This window comes from Phyllobates terribilis, unplaced genomic scaffold (genome assembly GCF_046119375.1).
Source record: "Phyllobates terribilis strain yellow unplaced genomic scaffold, ASM4611937v1 Scaffold_5__5_contigs__length_657084704, whole genome shotgun sequence".
NCBI lineage: Eukaryota > Metazoa > Chordata > Amphibia > Anura > Dendrobatidae > Phyllobates > Phyllobates terribilis.
In genome coordinates this window covers 638,155,039-638,173,064 of record NW_027362765.1, presented here as the reverse complement: position 1 = coordinate 638,173,064, position 18,026 = coordinate 638,155,039, and the positions used below count along the sequence as shown (strand labels likewise).

The window sequence follows — 18,026 nt, the reverse complement described above, 5'->3', positions numbered from 1 at the left end:
AAGTGAATCTCACAGTTCTAACTTGCCAACCGTGGGACTGTCGAGTCTTCATCACTCAAACCGTAACAGTAACAGTATCTGCTGGTAGCAGCAATTTTGTGGAATCGTTTCACCACTTTTTTAGACCATCCTTTGCAAGGCCACAGGAGACAAGAAGTCTGACACATAGTCAATGCCTAGAGAGGATGGTGCAGGAGTATCTCCAAGTGAACATTGAAGCCATGACTGTCACTGGACCCTTGCTCATTTTGGTATTCCAATCTGGAAAAATGACCGGAGCTCGACACTCACGCCTTGGAGATCTTGTCATGCCCTGCAGCCAGTGTTCTCTCTGAACGTGTGTTCAGCGCTGCTGATGGTGTGCTGACAGATAAGCGCACGCGGCTGTCCACTGAAAATGTAGACAGACTCACGTTCATAAAGATGAACAAATCATGGATTCGCAAGGACTTTTCTAACCCTGTTATCCTTGGGAGACTAAAAGCTTGAGGATTTGGTAATATCACCTCACCAACCGTTTTAAGCAACTGTGGGGCAATTGATGCCACTTAACCCTAGAACGCATGACCATAAAAATCTACACTTTCATATACCTGGGGCCTTTTAGGCCCGTGTGCAAATAACATGGAATAACTCAAACTCAAATGACAAACAACTATATACATGAAGAATACCTAGAGTTTCAAAATTCTAACTAAAGTAATCTTGCAGAAAATAGAAAACAATTAACAGGGCGGGACTGCGAGGCCCCAGGTATGCGTTCTAGGGTTAAGTGGTTATTGTGCCACAATTTTGGGAAAAAATGGAGACTTTTTGGAGTCCCCTTGCTGTGTCTTACGTGACGTTGGCATAGTCAATTCCAGGTGGGTTGGGTCGCTCCCCCCCCCCCCCTTTAACTGTAAGAAACTACATACACTATGGCTTGGGATAACACAGATGGTTGAGTCTGAAGAGCTGTTTACTCAGAGGTCTGCTCCAAATCTTCAGTGTCTGCTAGTCAGCGTAGAATTTTTAACTGCATCTAGCCTAGGCAGACTGTGGGGACCCCCAACCAAACCCAGACGCTCAGCCCCCCTACCGCCCCCCTTTCCTTGACAATACAATAATGTAACTCTTACAACTGGATGGGTGAGGATCGGTCACAGCTTTATTAACTCTTTATACTCATTCCATTAGAAAGGCATTTTATTTCTAAAATAATTCAGCTTGTTGCAGCATGCCCTGGGTCTCCACTCTGGCAACTTGGTCAACAAGTGTAACTCTCCAACATGTCCTTTCTATTTCCAGGCCACGGAGGATCCTGCGTACTCGTATGCAGGACTCTGACCCCCACCCATCACTCTTAACGCTTGTTCCACTCCGTCCTGGAGTCCTGACAGGAATATGTCCAGTCCAATATCCATTAAGTGAACACAGTCGGGCCGTATGAGGCCTGCTTTATCTCCTTCCAGTTGTCGGTGTCGTACCACTACACCGCCTCTGTCTCTTCTAAATTTTGCCATCCGAATATTTATTACCCGCCTTGTCCGTTCGATGGCCGTGATGTCTCGCGCACCTTGCCATACCGCTATCGGCACAATCTCTGACCATACTATAGCTAGTTTTGTGAAAAATTCTCTGAAGCGCTCAGTGTCTAGTTTCATTATTGCCATTAGTTATGCGCTCTTGTGATGACCTAGGTTGTTTCCCCCGGCCTGTATAACTAAGATGACCAGACATCTTGCCTCTCTCCCTACCTTGATTACCTCCATTAGTACCTGTGGCCATAGCAGGCCTCTAATACCTCTCCAGTTGAAATATGTGTTATGAAACTCTAATTTCCTCCCGCCTCAGCGGACTTTCGCCCTTTTTTCTGCCCAATATATATACGAGTGGCCTATCACCCACACTGTTGGCTTAGCGTCACCTGTAAAAGAAACAAACCACGTTAGGATAACAAGTCCGGTCTTATGTATCTTGCCAAACACGTGGATCGCCATCTCCCTATCCTCTGAACTTCCGTTTCTGACAGTCCTGCTCTTGCTGCTTCCGTGGCCGCGCCTATGCGGAATGAGTGTGTCCCGTAATCTTTGGGGTGGTTCCCGGCCAATGTTATGCATTTATTAAATATAGCTTGGAACTGGTATCTTGATAATGGCGTTCAATCAATGTGTGATAGGAAGAAATTACTTTGTGATCTGATGGTTAGATATGTTTTTACTATTGTTACCCGACTCAGTGTACCGTTTGTGGGTTGTAGAAGTACCCAAGTGCCCCTGCCCGCTGGAACCGTTTTCGATTTGTGCATGCGTAGACGTATTGCATTATTGGCTATGACTACGTCCTGGTGTAATAAGCCTCCACTGGTGGTAATTTTGGATTGAGGGACTAATTCGCTTATGCATAGCGCCCCGAAGAAGGCGATCACAAATGCAGTAGACAGTAGTGTTGCTTCAAGTTGTGAGTGTCATGTTAATGGTGTTAGGGATATGATGTGAGAAATCAGTTTTAGTGACACGGGACGGGACGTCTACACTCCTGACTTGGCTGACCCCTTTTCCACCCGTTTATGGATTGTCTGATGATGAATCTTTGTCACATCTCCCCAATTCAGTAGTTGGAAGTGAAATGCTACTGCGGTCAGACACCGCTGCACTGACGCCCCTTATATGCCCCTCATCATTAGCTGGTGGAGAAATTCTATGGTGACTTTGATCTGGCTTGTTCACATTGGTCAACCCGTCTGCCTGCTACTAGTCGTGTCCACTCTTCCCATGCCTTACCGTATGCTTGCCACGTCAATGGGGCAACTGACGCTCTGATTAATGGCATCAACTATTCGCCACTAGATCCCATAGGGAAGGTGGGCAACTGTTGCCCGATGGGTGGGCGTTGTGGAAGAGCTCTGTGAAAATCTGCCAATTGAATTGTTATAAAGCGTTAGCAGCAGCTTTAGACCCCTCAGCATAGTGGCTAGCGCGGACCCATACATTGTGTTTTAGGCACAGGAATGCTAGCCTGTGTAGTAGGCCTAGCACTGGGAGAGACGATGATGCCATCTTATTAATGCAGTGCGCTAGGCTGGTGTTTTATGTTATGAAGCGTATATTTTTGTAAGCCAGGAGCGCGCCCCTTATTTCTATTGCTACTAGTATTGGGAAGAAAAATTATTTTCAGGGCTAGATGCAGCTAAAAATTATTATTAATTTAAAAACTGGTGGAGCTTGGTATAGATGGCCTAATACTATGAGTCCCACACACTGCTAGAAGGCCAAATATTTTTCCAGAGCTAGATGCAGAAAAATATTATATTCAATTTGCAACCTGATGGAGGTCAGTATAGATGGACTAATAGAACAAGTCCCACACACAGCTAGAAGGCCAAATATTTTTTCAGAGCTAGATGCAGACAAAAAATTATTTTGAATTTGCAACCTGGTGGAGGTTAGTATAGATGGACTAATAGAATGATGCTATGCCCAAAAGGTTTTACTTCACTGGGTGCAGTAAAAAAATTGGTATTCTATACACAGGTGGTGTAGCTTGCAACACAGATAGGCTACTCCACTGACTAACACACTCTGCAATAGGCCAAAAAGGATTTGCTTTGCTAGATTTAGCCAAATGCTGTGAAAAAAACTTGTACAGCACTGGCACAGACCTGCCTGGCAAAAACTGATAGGAACTGATGTAACTTAGTCCTGAAAAGGACTGCAATTACAATCAGTCTTTACTCCCAACCTAAGAGCACAGACCTGCCTGATAAAAGTCATAGGAAATGCTGTAACCTAGTCCTTAAAAGGACTGCAATCACAACTATTCCCTACTCCCAAGCTATCTGTAGATTTGTGCGAAAATTGGCTTGAAATTAACAAGGTATAGCGCACACAGCAACAGCGGTGCAGTCTAACACGCAGCTGCAGCAGTGAGAAAATGGTGGAGATGGGGAAAATGGCTGGGTCTTATAGGGCAAGGAGATGTGACACACTGCCAATGACACATGCCCTTGCTTGTGTGAAAACAGCAGTTCGCTCCGTGTGTGCGCTGCTGATAGGCTGACAGATTGCACCTCCCCACTGTAAATGCGGGAAAGAGAAAAAAAAATGGAGATCATTATTTCTGCAGAGATCCATCCCCTGCCCCTCCCCCCACCCCGCTGTACACTCAAACTGCGTATTAACATTAATTTTCATCATTACTGAGAAAAAAATCCAATTATGATTTTGGTGCACGAACAGTTATCGAACATAACCTCGAACAGCCGAATTTTTTTCAAATCGTTCGTGTTCGCCGAACGGCTCGAACACCGCCCAAAACAGCTCGAATTTGAGATTAGCGAACAGTTCGAGTCGAACAACGCTCATCTCTAGTGATTAAGGGGGATGCAGTAGAATTTCAAGCCACAGGAGCATGCTTCCATTTGGGCAACATGTGAGGTGTGAACTTGTGTATTGTCTTGCAGAAGCCAGACACGTTTGGTGAGCATGACACGTCTCTTGGTTTTGATGGCCATCCGCAATTTCCGCAGCAGTGAAGCATAGTATGCCCCAGTGATCATGGTACCCTTTGCCAGGAAATCCATCAATACTACTCCGTGCTGGTCCTAAAATACTGTGAGCATGACCTTGCCTGCCGAGGGTTGAGCATGTGCCTTCTTTGGAGGCAGTGAGTCATGATGCTTCCATTACATCGACTGGACTTTAGTCTCAGGATCAAACTGATGGACCCAGTTTTCATCCGGTGTGATCAGTTTGTTGAATAAGTCCTCCTGGTTTCCATAGCACATCATCAATAGAGCCTAAGAGCATTCGACTTGTTCCTGCTTCTGGTGTTGGGAGTCAGGGAACCCAGCAAGAGGATACCTTATGCATTTGAAGATGGTCTTGGATGATTTTTCCACAGACCCAACACTAATCTTGACATTTTGGGCTAGGTAGCGAATGGTTACGCAGCGATTTTCCAAAATGGCGACCTCCACTTGCTGGATGGTGTGGTCATCAATAGCAGAGTGGGGTCGCCCTGGAATTGGAGCTGTTTGCACCGAAGTCGGACCACATTTCAATTGACGATGCCAGTTCTTGACTACATCGTATGTTGGGGAATCATCGCCATAAACCTTTTTAATCTCATCGAGCGTCTCCTTTGGTATGCGGCCTTTCAAATAAAGGAACATGATGACTGCTCTGTATTCCAGTGGGTCCATTATCAAATCTCACACCACTTCACCACCTTTAAAATCAAGACCGTTATCAGTTCGGAGTTGCAAATTGGCACTTAACCTATAGAGACTTATATCATTACACATGTAAAGTTTCAGCGTCCTGTGATAAATAGAAGTGGGTCAAGGGAAATCTTTAATGAATATTCCTCGTATGTGAATGTATGTATATATACACAGATAATTTTTTTATGGTGAGTGCATTATACTATATGACACCTCTGTCCACTTCTATGGGAGCAGTGGTGCAACCCTGCTCTGTCCACTATATTACTCCCATAGAAGAAAACAGCTTGGTCACACATTACTCCACTGCTCCCACAGAAGTGGACGGAGCAGTGTCACACATTACACCACTGCTACCTTAGAAATGGGTAGCTCTGCTCTGTCCACTTCTATGGGAACAGTGCTGTAATAAGATAGATAGATGTCCTGTAGATATATGTCACAAGCCCTCTACACATAAACTTGCACCCTTTAGTGGCTTTCATGCGGCACTAAAGGGTGTTTAGCTTTGTTTACCCTAATAAATGAAAATAACGACGTGGTGTTTCCCCCCTATTATTGGTAACTAGCGAAGGTAAAGCAGACAGCTGTGAGCTGATATTATCTGCCTGGGAAGGTTCCTAGTTATTGAGCCCTTCCCAGCCTAAAAATAGCAGCCCACAGCCTCCCCAGAATTGGCGAATCACATTAGATGCGCCAGTTCTGGCGTTTCGCATTTGCTCTTCCCGATTGCCCTGCTGTGATGACAGCTGTGAATTGTCAAAAATCACAGCTGGCATCAAGCCCATGGGTTAGAAATGGAGAGGTGTCTATCAGACACCCCCATTACAAACCCAATAATGAAAGAAAAACACAAAGGCAGAAAAATATATATATATTTTTTTAAAACAAACGGTCCCCAACACTCTCCCTCGTTCACAAATTGATTTTTGAAAAAAAAACAAACATGCAGGTCCGCCGTAGTCCACAAATGGAAACCTGAAGAAAATAAGAGAAATAAAGACAAGACACTGCCCTCGTTAACCAGTTTATTAGAAAACAAAAAGTTCCCACGCAGATCCGATGTAGTCCATTGCATTCCCATGACAATCCTTGAATCTACCGTCCAAAGGCTATGGAGTCTCGTTCAGACAACAAAGCTCCATAGTATGTAGCAGCAGCCACTCCGGGTCCTGCTGCGCTCCACGAGGCCCCCATATAGCGCCCCACACTATAATTACCCCCATATAGCGCCCCACACTATAATGGCCCCCATATAGTGCATTCTGGCATCTTTCCCCCTTCCTGGTATATGGCCCCCATATATTTAATGCATAAAAAAACAAAGCAATAAACGCTTCTACTTACCTTCCCTGCGCTCCCACGCAGCGCTGTGTCTTATTCTGTGTGTTCAGGTCGTCGGTGAGCGGTGATTGCTGCCTCTACTGTAGAGGCTGTGATCACCGCTCACCACCGATATTCGCCTTACCTGGGACCTCTGCTCCCCGGCACTCCATCTCCCCTGCCTGCAGTTTCGGTCATCGCACACACTGAGCAGGCTCCACAAAGATGACCCTGATCTCCTCACACTGCTGTGACTTGGAAAGCCCAGGGCGTGTGCCCAGGTCACAGCTAAGAGGCAGGAGAAGCGGCCTCAACGCAAGAGATGCGGTCACTGTCCGGCCGCAGTCTCTCAAGACAAGGGCTGCTGTAAGTGAGGTGTGTGTTGTGCTCAGACACTTACACACCACCCAAATGAAAATGGCAGTGGCAAAAATAAAAATTAATAAATAAAAATTAAAGTTGTACATGTAATTATGTATTAATATTTATTGATTATATTATCAATTATTTTTAATACAAAATTAAAAGTCATGGCACCTTCCCTTTTAAGATTTGGAAAATGAGGCTGTGTCCACAAGGTCAGAACTTGCTGTGTCCTTGGGAGTTTAGAATATAATACTTCTCTATGAATTCTTGTTTTTTTTTTTTGTTTTCCACTAAAATTCTCCACTGGTGTTTTGATTTGCACATTGTTTTTTTGACCTGTTGACACAGATTAAAGATCAGACTGATATTAAAGTTGAAGTTGTTGTAATAGAAGAAGAGAAATATGTTCCGTGTGGTCAGCAATGTAACGAGGAGAAAAGTCTTACAGATATCAGCCCAGGTGAGTGAGAGACAAAGAACAGGTGAAAAAGGAAAACATTAAATATATATATATGTATGTATTACACAGCCTTGAAAAATAATTCATACCTCTTGAACTTTTCACGTTACCCCCACAAACTTAAATGTATTTTATTACGATTTTATGTGATATACCCATTCAATGTAAGAAGTATTTTTGAAGTGTATAGGAAATGATACACGGTTTTGAAAATTTTAAAAATATAAATCTGAAAATGTGATTTGCATTTGTATTCAGCCCCCTGTAGTCTGATTCTCCCTAAATAAAGTCCTGAGTGACCAATTGCCTCCTGAAGTCACATAATTAGTAACTTGAGTCCACCTGGGTGTAATTTACTCTCAGTATAACCAGAGCTGTTCTGTGAAGGCCTCAGAGGTTTGAGAACATTAGGGAGTAAACAACATGATGAAATCCAAGGAACACATTTTTCCATTCATTGGTTTGGGTGAAATCTGCAGCAAAAACTCTGAAAGAATTGACATGGTGCAGATTTAAATCTGCTGCAAATATACATGGGAAAAAATATGACACTTCAGGAATCTCACTCAGTTTGCTAATACTGAGAAATACTTCAGGATTTATCACAAATTTGCGAAGAATTAAAACACGACAAAAATGGGACAAAACTGCAATGTGTGCACAGACCCTTATAATGCTTACTAACAGATAACAGTTACAATCTGTGCTTGCTCTGTTTGCTTAATGAGCACATCCTTTATTCTGTAGCAAGCTTTTTGCGACCATGACACTCTTGCTGAAACTCATTAACCCTTTAATAACATATTTGTTGGGTTACACGTATCAGAACAGCCTGCAGTGACAGGGTTGAGGTTTTTTTAAATTATAACAAGTAACGCAGACACTTACTTGTCTACTTAACCATACTCTGCTGCCATCACAATTTACAGAATTTAGACATCTCTGCCATCATCATAATTAAATAGATATAATAACGGATAGTTCCTATGTAAACAGTTTCAATTATTATGGGGACCCGAATTTAGAAATTCCTCTCCCTACACTACTACTAGTCAGGCTTATTTATCCATTTATCCAATTTAGTATACACAATAAGTATTAATCCAATAAGTTCTATTCTATTCTAATTCTTGCACATTCACACCTTTTCCCATTAATTACTGTGTGAAGCATACCTTCTGTGCTTTCATTGGTTCAGGTTGCTGTTCTGTTCTCCCTTACTGCCGCTCTGCCTCCTCGTATTGGCTGCTGATCTTTCACAAGCTAACCAGGTACTTCTTGATAGGAAAGGCATATTCTAGTACATTGGGGACAGAATGGTTATAAAATACAGATGACTAAACCAACAGTGAAAAAAAAGTGTTTTTTTTTGTAATTGTTTGGTATGCTGTGCGCTAGACCCAGCTCTCTTGAGTTATCATTTACATGCATAGATTACAGCCAGGAGCCATAGGATATACTTTTGTATTTTTGCTGCTAATGAACTGCATTAGCAGCAAATAAAACTGGCCAGTTGCATTAAAGGGGTATTCCCATCTTCAAGATCCTATCCCAATACATAGTATGTGTAATAATAATAATAATAATAATAATAATAATAATAAATACCTCCAATTAGAAATGTACTATAGTATTTTTGATTCGCTATGTCCCTTTCCTCAGGTGCAGGCATCGCAGGACCTTAGGTATCCACGGTTACGACCACTAGCAGCTAACTAACTGTCACTTTATCAGTGGATGTAACCATGGATACCCAAGGTCCTGCAATGCCTGCACATGAGAAAAGAGACATAGTGAATCAAGAATACTATACTACATTTTTAATTGGAGTTATTTGCTAATATTATTATTACACCTACTACATATTGGGAAAGGATCTTGGAGATGGGAATACCCCTTTAAACTTGCCTGGTGTGGACTGCGTTCTTTAAGTGCTTGTCTATCCCAGAAGACAGCAATTTTGTGATCTAATCCCCCAAACCGTTGCAGAATGTTATATATTTTATGTTGTGCTGTAGAAAAGAGAAAAGCTAAAATCTACTTTTTAATTTATTTATTTTTTTAAGTAGATGACTGCAAGAAAGGTTCAGATGGATTTCTTGCATCTCCAAATTCCAAAGAAAAGTTTAATGAAGTTGAAGTTAATTCTGGAGAAAACCCAATCAGAGAAGAATTGCCCTCAATGCCTCACAGCAGAGATCTGCCATCTAATTTTCAGCAACCTTCTGTTGCTTATTCACAGACTGTTAAACAAATACCTACTCATACAGAGGGTCGACCATTTGGAAAACGTGAAATAAATTTTGAAAGCAAGTCAAAACTTTTTACACACAAAAGTGATGAGAGACCGTATTCATGTTCAGAATGTGGGAAGTGTTTTAAGCAGAAAGGCTATCTACTTGAGCATCAGAGAATCCACACAGGGGAGAATCTGTTTTCATGTCTCGAATGTGGCAAACGTTTTACCCAGAAATTGCGAATGCTTGAACATCAGAGAGTTCACACTGGGGAGAAGCCATTTTCCTGTTTGGAATGTGGGAAATTTTTTTCAACCAAACCAAATCTTTTCAAGCATCAGAGAAACCATAAAAGAGAAAAGCCATTTTCTTGTCAGGAATGTGAAATGTGTTTTACCTTCAAGGCAGATCTGGTTCAACATGAAAGAATTCATAACGAGGGGAATACATTATTGTGTTCTGAATGTGGGAAATGTTTTACAACTAAATGGAATCTTGTTCAACATCAGAAAGTTCATAGAGGAGTCAGACCATTTTTATGTTCAGAATGTGGAAAATGTTTTACAACTAAATATAATCTTGTTAACCATCACAGAACTCACACGGGAGAGAGACCATTTTTATGTCCAGATTGTGGGAAAAGTTTTACACAGAAAGTACATCTCTCTGAACATCAGAAACACCATAAAGTACAGATCCCATTCTCGTAATTTTTAAGCCGGCTATACAAATTAGATGGCTGTTGGCCAAGCTTCGTATGATCTTTCAGCTGACAGTCCTCTCAGCCGATACACAGGAGCGCTTGCTCGGCTGAGCGCTTTTGTGTTCTCTGAGAGCTGATGACTGACACGTTGGCCAGCTGGTTATCTCTGGGAAAACAATACAATCGGCAGCCTGCAATCGACATCTCTCCTGACCATCAGTCGGCCGTCACCCCCATACACTTAAAACCATTGGCCAAACCCGTTGAGATCGGTGGGTTTGGCCAACAATGGTTTAAGGTGTATATGGGTCTTTAGGCATATTGTCCTTGCATTTCCCAGATACAGCAAGTATTGTCCAGACTAAACAGTAGTCTGGAGTAATTACATTTCCAGCCTTTTTCTGGAGACAAGTGGTGGCACATACAGATAATCTGCACTGGAGCCTCTTCCTTTTTCACACCATCTTATATGACGCTACCAAAAGCTAGTTTGAAGGGGGTACAATAGTTCCCTGCGTGAAGATTGGCTCAGCACAGAATAACGTAACCAAAAACATTGAATATACAGTGCCTACAAGTAGTATTCAACCCCCTGCAGATTTAGCTGGTTTGATAAGATGCAAATAAGTTAGAGCCTTCAAACTGCAAACGAGAGTAGGTTTTATGAACAGAAGCATAAATCTTACAAACCAAAAAGTTATGTTGCTCAGTTGAATTTTATTAAATTTTAAACATAAAAGTGTGGGTCAATTATTATACAACCCCTATGTTTAATATTTTGTGGAATAACCCTTGTTTGCAATTACAGCTAATAATCGTCTTTTATAAGACCTGATCAGGCCGGCACAGGTCTGTGGAGTTATCTTGGCCCACTCCTCCATGCAGATCTTCTCCAAGTTATCTAGGTTCTTTGGGTGTCTCATGTGGACTTTATTCTTGAGCTCCTTCCACAAGTTTTCAATTGGGTTAAGGTCAGGAGACTGACTAGGCCACTCCAACACCTTGACTTTTTCCCTATTGAACCAGGCCTTGGTTTTCTTGGCTGTGTGCTTTGGGTTGTTGTCTTGTTGGAAGATGAAATTACGACCCATCTTAAGATCCTTGATGGAGGAGCGGAGGTTCTTGGCCAAAATCTCCAGGTAGGCCGTGCTATCCATCTTCCCATGGATGCGGACCAGATGGCCAGGCCCCTTGGCAGAGAAACAGCCCCACAGCATGATGCTGCCACCACCATGCTTGACTGTAGGGATGGTATTCTTGGGGTCGTATGCAGTGCCATCCAGTCTCCAAACGTCACGTGTGTGGTTGGCACCAAAGATCTCGATCTTGGTCTCATCAGACCATAGAACCTTGAACCAGTCTGTCTCAGAGTCCTCCAAGTGATCATGAGCAAACTGTAGACGAGCCTTGACATGACGCTTTGAAAGTAAAGGTACCTTACGGGCTCGTCTGGAACGGAGACCATTGCGGTGGAGTACGTTACTTATGGTATTGACTGAAACCAATGTCCCCACTGCCATGAGATCTTCCCGGAGCTGCTTCCTTGTTGTCCTTGGGTTAGCCTTGACTCTTCGGACAAGCCTGGCCTCAGCACGGGAGGACACTTTCAAAGGCTGTCCTGGCCGTGGAAGGCTAACAGTAGTTCCATAAGCCTTCCACTTACGGATGATGCTCCCAACAGTGGAGACAGGTAGGCCCAACTCCTTGGAAAGGGTTTTGTACCCCTTGCCAGCCTTGTGACCCTCCACGATCTGGTCTCTGATGGCCTTGGAATGCTCCTTGGTCTTTCCCATGTTGACCATGTCTGAGTGCTGTTCACAAGTTTGGGGAGGGTCTTAAATAGTCAGAAAAGGCTGGCCAAAGATCTTTAATCCACACATGTGAAGCTCATTATTCTTGGTGCCTGAACTACTTCTTAATACTTTAGGGGGACCAAACAGAATTCTTGTGGTTTGAGGGGTTGAATAATAAATGACACTCTAAATTAACTTTTAACGTTTAAAAAAAAAAACAATATTTGCTGCAGTGCATTTCCCACTTCCAGGCTGATCTACAGTACAAATGTCACAATGCCAAGTTAATTCTGCATGTGTCAACCAGCTAAATTTGCAGGGGGTTGAATACTACTTGTAGGCACTGTACCTACCAGAACAGAAAACTCAATTACTGTATAATGAATAGACCAGATTTATTTAGAGGCAATAGAAATGTATGCAATTTAACTCCTATCGGCCAAACCCCACACCCATCTGATGACAGATGTGCCAATTTGTTTTTTTTTTCTCCAAAAGGGTATTGCATGTAAATATGACCTGCTGGATCTCTTCAATGAGAGCCACCACTGAGAAGATAGAACTAAAACTGAGCCCAATAATTTAGTACCCTGCATTATGCCAACCACTCATGATTTATAACCTAAACAAACATCTCGTGATTTTTTTATACTATATATTGACCATTGTCTTTGACTATCATGGGTTTACAGTTGCTGCCAGGACCTCATCATGGTAGGTGTAGCATGAAAAGTGGATAGCAAGGGTTCAGTGTATGAAGGGTGTAATTAAAGTATCTAGGTTAGTTATGTTTTTCACCAAAAATCTAGTGGAAATGCTCTCTCCATCACCTTACTTTTGAATAAAAAAATGTTATGGATGGAAATACAATCCAAAATTAGTGTCATATTAATGAACTTATAAACATAAGTATATAGAATTCAATGGCAATATTATAATTGATTTATAAGGTTGGGTCTGATCCAATAAAGTGTATTTTTTAATGTCCATCTCTGTTTGCTAGCTCATCTCTTCTCTACCAAAACACACCAGCACTTTCTAGCCGTTCTGTGGCCTCTGTGTCAAATCATACGCTATATGGACAAAAGTATTAGGACACACCATTATCACCCCGAACCTGTTTTCACATTCCTGACCAGGCTACCTGAATAAGTTTATTAACCGTTCAGGTGCTTCACAGGAATTAAAGCAATGTGGAAGGAAAAAATGAAAATGTTACTTTTCCCCACAAAAATGTTGCTTTAGCCGCAAATTTTGCATTGTCACAAGTGTAACAGGAGAAAATAGACCATACAATTTGTTGTGCAATATCTCCTGAGTACATAGATAACCCATATGTGTGGGAAAACTACTGTTTGGGTGCACAGCAGGGCTTGGAAGTGAAAGTGCATAATTTGACTTTTGGACTGCAAAATTGGCTAAAATCTATTCTGTTTGCAGAGCGCCTGATGCGCCTAAACAGTGGAAGCCTGCCACAAGTGACCCCATTTTTGAAACTACACTCCTCAAGAAATTTATCTAGGAGTGTGGTCAAAATTTTGAACCCACAGGTGCTTGACAGAATTTTATAACATTGAGCCGTGAAAATGAAAAAATACATTTTCGGTAGGTCTCAGGACAGCACACTAGGAGTAAGTCATTTCTTGACCTATAACGGGACAGGATCACAAAAAGGTTAAAAGGCCCCTCCAATGTTTTTTCCTGTCCCTTGTAGGACAGACGCAGGAGAGGAATGTGCATCAGCGCGAAGATTACCTGTGAGCTCAGGGGGATCGGAGGGGAACGATCTCTTCCCTCTGTGAAGAGGCTCCGGGCTGATACCTCACTTGGGTGGGGGAATTGGGTCCCTCAGCCAGGTCAGTAGAGCGGAAAGTGACTCCTGGCTTCGACGCTTCCCTCAGCCTCAAGCTGCATGCGCTCCAAGGTGGAACTTCGTTCTACGGGATCGGGGGGGGGGGTGGTCTCCACCTTCTCTTCCCTCTGTCAAGCATTCCAGGGCCAACGCCTCTCTGGGCAGAGGTCCCTCAGCTAGCAGCCAGCCTGTGCAGCATTCCTGGTGTTACAGCACTTCCCTCCATGAAAGGGTCTCGGCATTACCAGCTCCCCCTATTGTTCTAATGGGTATGGAGCCAGCATAGGTAAGTGCACGGGGCTAGGCCTTTGGGCAGTTGGGCAGTTACTAGCCTTATGCCAAAGCTGGGCCTAGAGCCCCATGTGCTAAAGTTTGACTTCAGTTAGTCGCATTTCATGGCTGCACAGGGCCTCATGATTGGGCTTCACAGTTTGACTTATGCCAAGCTTGTTTGTCTCTCTGTATGGTTGAATAAACACATGCTTCACTGTTGTCTGCAGACCAGTATCAGTCTAAAGGATTCTCCATGAAGTCTGCTCTCCAGCTTTGCCTCATTAAATTGGCTCCTTCAGGTGGGGCTAGTCTGACAATTGAGGTGTACTACTCCTATAGGGGGTTTATTCTGAGTTCAGATGAATTACTCTACTGATTGAAAGAGTCTAGTCTTTTGTCTAGCGCCTTCAAACACTGCTCTAGTCTGTGCCTCATTGTACATCGGTATGCAACAATGTGCCTTATGGTGCCTTTGTACCCCATGTTGCCTCATTGTACTTTATACTACCTCTGGGCATCATGTTATCTCATTGTACTTTTATAGTACCTCTGGGCCTTATGTTGCCCTATTGTGCCTCTGTACCTCATAGTACCTCATTGTATTTCATAATGTCTCATTGTACTTAATAGTTTCTCATTGTGCCTCTGTGGCCATGTGCCTCTGTGGGTGGCATTGTGCCTGTGGCTTTGTGCCTGTAGCTCTGTGCCTACGGCTTATACCTTGAGATGCTGGCATCGTGCCTCTTACCTTGTGTCTCCAGCCTACCTCTTCACACTTTGTTTCTGGCCTTGAATCTGGTTATAGAATCTTTGTATTTCTGGACTCAGATCTAGCTTCCTTTGCCTCAATCTTTACAACTGGGCTTAGCCAGAGGTACAATTATGCTCTGATTGGCCAAGTATTCTGTTTTGGAACAGGGACCTCAATTCAGCTACTGCCTTTAAGTACTAGGGGTTGTGGATGAAGGGAGTCACATGTCTATTGACTTCATCCTATAACATGACATACTACTGTTACGGGAGTAGTTAAACCTATGAGATAGATGCTAATCATGTTGGGGGAAAGAATCCTTCCCGACTCCATATACAGTGGTGGCCAAAAATATTGGCACCCCTGCAATTCTGTCAGATAATACTCAGTTTCTTCCTGAAAATGATTGCAATCACAAATTCTTTGGTATTATCATCTTCATTTAATTTGTCTTCAATGAAAAAACACAAAGAATTGGCCTAAAGCCAAATTGGATATAATTCCACACCAAACCTAAAAAAGGGGGTGGACAAAAGTATTGGCACTGTTTGAAAAATCATGTGATGCTTCTCGAATTCATGTAATTAACAGCACTTGTAACTTACCAGTGGCACCTAACAGGTGTTGGCAATAACTAAATCACACTTGTAGCCAGTTAACATGGATTAAAAGTTGACTCAACCTCTGTCCTGTGTCCTTGTGTGTACGACATTGAGCATGGAGAAAAGAAAGAAGACTAAAGAACTGTCTGAGGACTTGAGAAACCAAATTGTGAGAAAGCATGAGCAATCTCAAGGCTACAAGTCCATCTCCAAAGACCTGAATGTTCCTGTGTCTTCCGTGCGCAGTGTCATCAAGAAGTTTAAAGCCCATGGCACTGTGGCTAACCTCCCTAGATGTGGACGGAAAAGAAAAATTGACGAGAGATTTCAAAGCAAGATTGTGCGGATGGTGGATAAAGAACCTCGACTAACAACCAAACAAGTTCAAGCTGCCCTGCAGTCCGAGGGTACAACAGTGTCAACCCGTACTATCCGTCGACATCTGAAAGAAAAGGGACTGTATGGTAGGATACCCAGGAAGACCCCACTTCTTACCCAGAGACATAAAAAAGCCAGGCTGGAGTTTGCCAAAACTTACTTGAGAAAGCCTAAAACGTTTTGGAAGAATGTTCTCTGGTCAGATGAGACAAAAGTAGAGCTTTTTGGGAAAAAGCATCAATATAGAGTGTACAGGAAAAAAAAGAGGCATTCAAAGAAAAGAACACTGTTCCTACAGTCAAACATGGCGGAGGTTCCCTGATGTTTTGGGGTTGCTTTGCTGCCTCTGGCACTGGACTGCTTGACCATGTGCATGGCATTATGAAGTCTGAAGACTACCAACAAATTTTGCAGCATAATGTAGTGCCCAGTGTGAGAAAGTTGGGTCTCCCTCAGAGGTCATGGATCTTCCAGCAGGACAAGGACCCAAAACACACTTCCAAAAGCACCATAAAATGGTTTGAGAGAAAGCACTGGAGACTTCTGAGGTGGCCAGCAATGAGTCCAGACCTGAATCCCATAGAACACCTGTGGAGAGATCTCAAAATGGCAGTTTGGAGAAGGCACCCTTCAAATATCAGGGACCTGGAGCAGTTTGCCAAAGAAGAATGGTCTAAAATTCCAGCAGAGCATTGTAAAACTTATTGATGGTTACCGGAAGCGGTTGTTCGCAGTTATTTTTGCTAAAAATTGTGCTACCAAGTATTAGGCTGAGGGTGCCAATACTTTTGTCTGACCCATTTTTGGAGTTGTGTGAAATGATCAATGATTTAATTTTTGCTTCATTCTCTTTTGTGTTTTTCCTTGCAAGCAAATTAAATGAAGATAATAATACCAAAGAATTTGTGATTGCAGTCATTTTCAGGAAAAAACTGAGTATTATCTGACAGAATTGCAGGGGTGCCAATACTTTTGGCCACCACTGTACGGCGATCGTTCTAGTTTCCTTGATCATCCTCCTGTTAAAGATTCTAGTCCCATAGTCTGTAATATTATATTTATCAAGGAGGGTACTCTTTGTACTTTTGTTGTGAATCAACAGCACAGCATCACATGGCAGAAGACCCTGTACTCTCACTACTGTTACAGCAGTCACGGCGCCTACAATAAAGAATCCGTATCTGGGGTTCTTAACGTTGAGAACCCATAGTCCCACTGCCTCACAGTAGATAATCTCCCTCTGTGATGGGGAGAAACGTTCTTTCCTCTAGCTATAGAAGAGGATCCATGTCACGGGTGCAGTCCAGGTATACACTGTGTGCAGAATTATTAGGCAAATGAGTATTTTGATCACTTTGATACTTTTTATACATGTTGTCCTACTCCAAGCTGCATAGGCTTGAGAGCCAACTACCAATTAAGTAAATCTGGTGATGTGCATCTTTGTAATGAGGAGGGGTGTTGACTAATGACATCACCACCCTATATAAGGTGTGCTTAATTATTAGGCAACTTCCTTTCCTTTGGCAAAATGGGTCAGAAGAGAGATTTGACGGGCTCTGAAAAGTCCAAAATTGTGACATGTCTTGCAGAGGGATTAAGCAGTCTTGAAATTTCCAAACTTTTGAAGCGTGATCACTGAACAATCAAGCGTTTCATAGCAAATAGCCAACAGGGTCGCAAGAAGCGTGTTGGCCGAAAAAGGCGCAAAATAACTGTCCATGAATTGAGGAAAATAAAGCGTGAAGCTGCCAAGATGCCATTCGCCACCAGTTTTGCCATATTTCAGAGCTGCAACATTACTGGAGTATCAAAAAGCACAAGGTGTGTGATACTCAGGGACATGGCCAAGGTAAGGAAGGCTCAAAAACGACCACCTTTGAACAAGAAACATAAGATAAAATGTCAAGAATGGGCCAAGAAATATCTTAAGACTGATTTTTCAAAGGTTTTATGGACTGATGAAATGAGAGTGACTCTTGATGGGCCAGAGGCTGGATCAGTAAAGGGCGGAGAGCTCCACTCCGACTCAGACGCCAGCAAGGTGGAGGTGAGGTACTGGTATGGGCTGGTATCATTAAAGAT

At 42.8% G+C, this 18,026-nt stretch overlaps 1 protein-coding gene across 2 annotated transcripts in view; it reads left to right on the top strand.

Annotated features, from left to right (window-relative positions):
- Positions 1 to 13,056, top strand: part of LOC141273810 (oocyte zinc finger protein XlCOF7.1-like) — a 75,657-nt gene extending 62,601 nt beyond the window's left edge. Inside the window, exons 6-7 of one of the 2 annotated variants that reach the window (XM_073686183.1) lie at positions 7,241 to 7,352; positions 9,422 to 13,056. In XM_073686183.1, coding sequence (XP_073542284.1) covers positions 7,241 to 7,352; positions 9,422 to 10,299 — 990 coding nt within the window. In that variant the 3' untranslated portion in view covers positions 10,300 to 13,056. Of the gene's footprint in view, positions 1 to 7,240; positions 7,353 to 9,418 lie in introns of both variants that reach the window. The other variant, XM_073686182.1, reaches the window with a different exon arrangement.
- Positions 13,057 to 18,026: the final 4,970 nt, after the last annotated feature.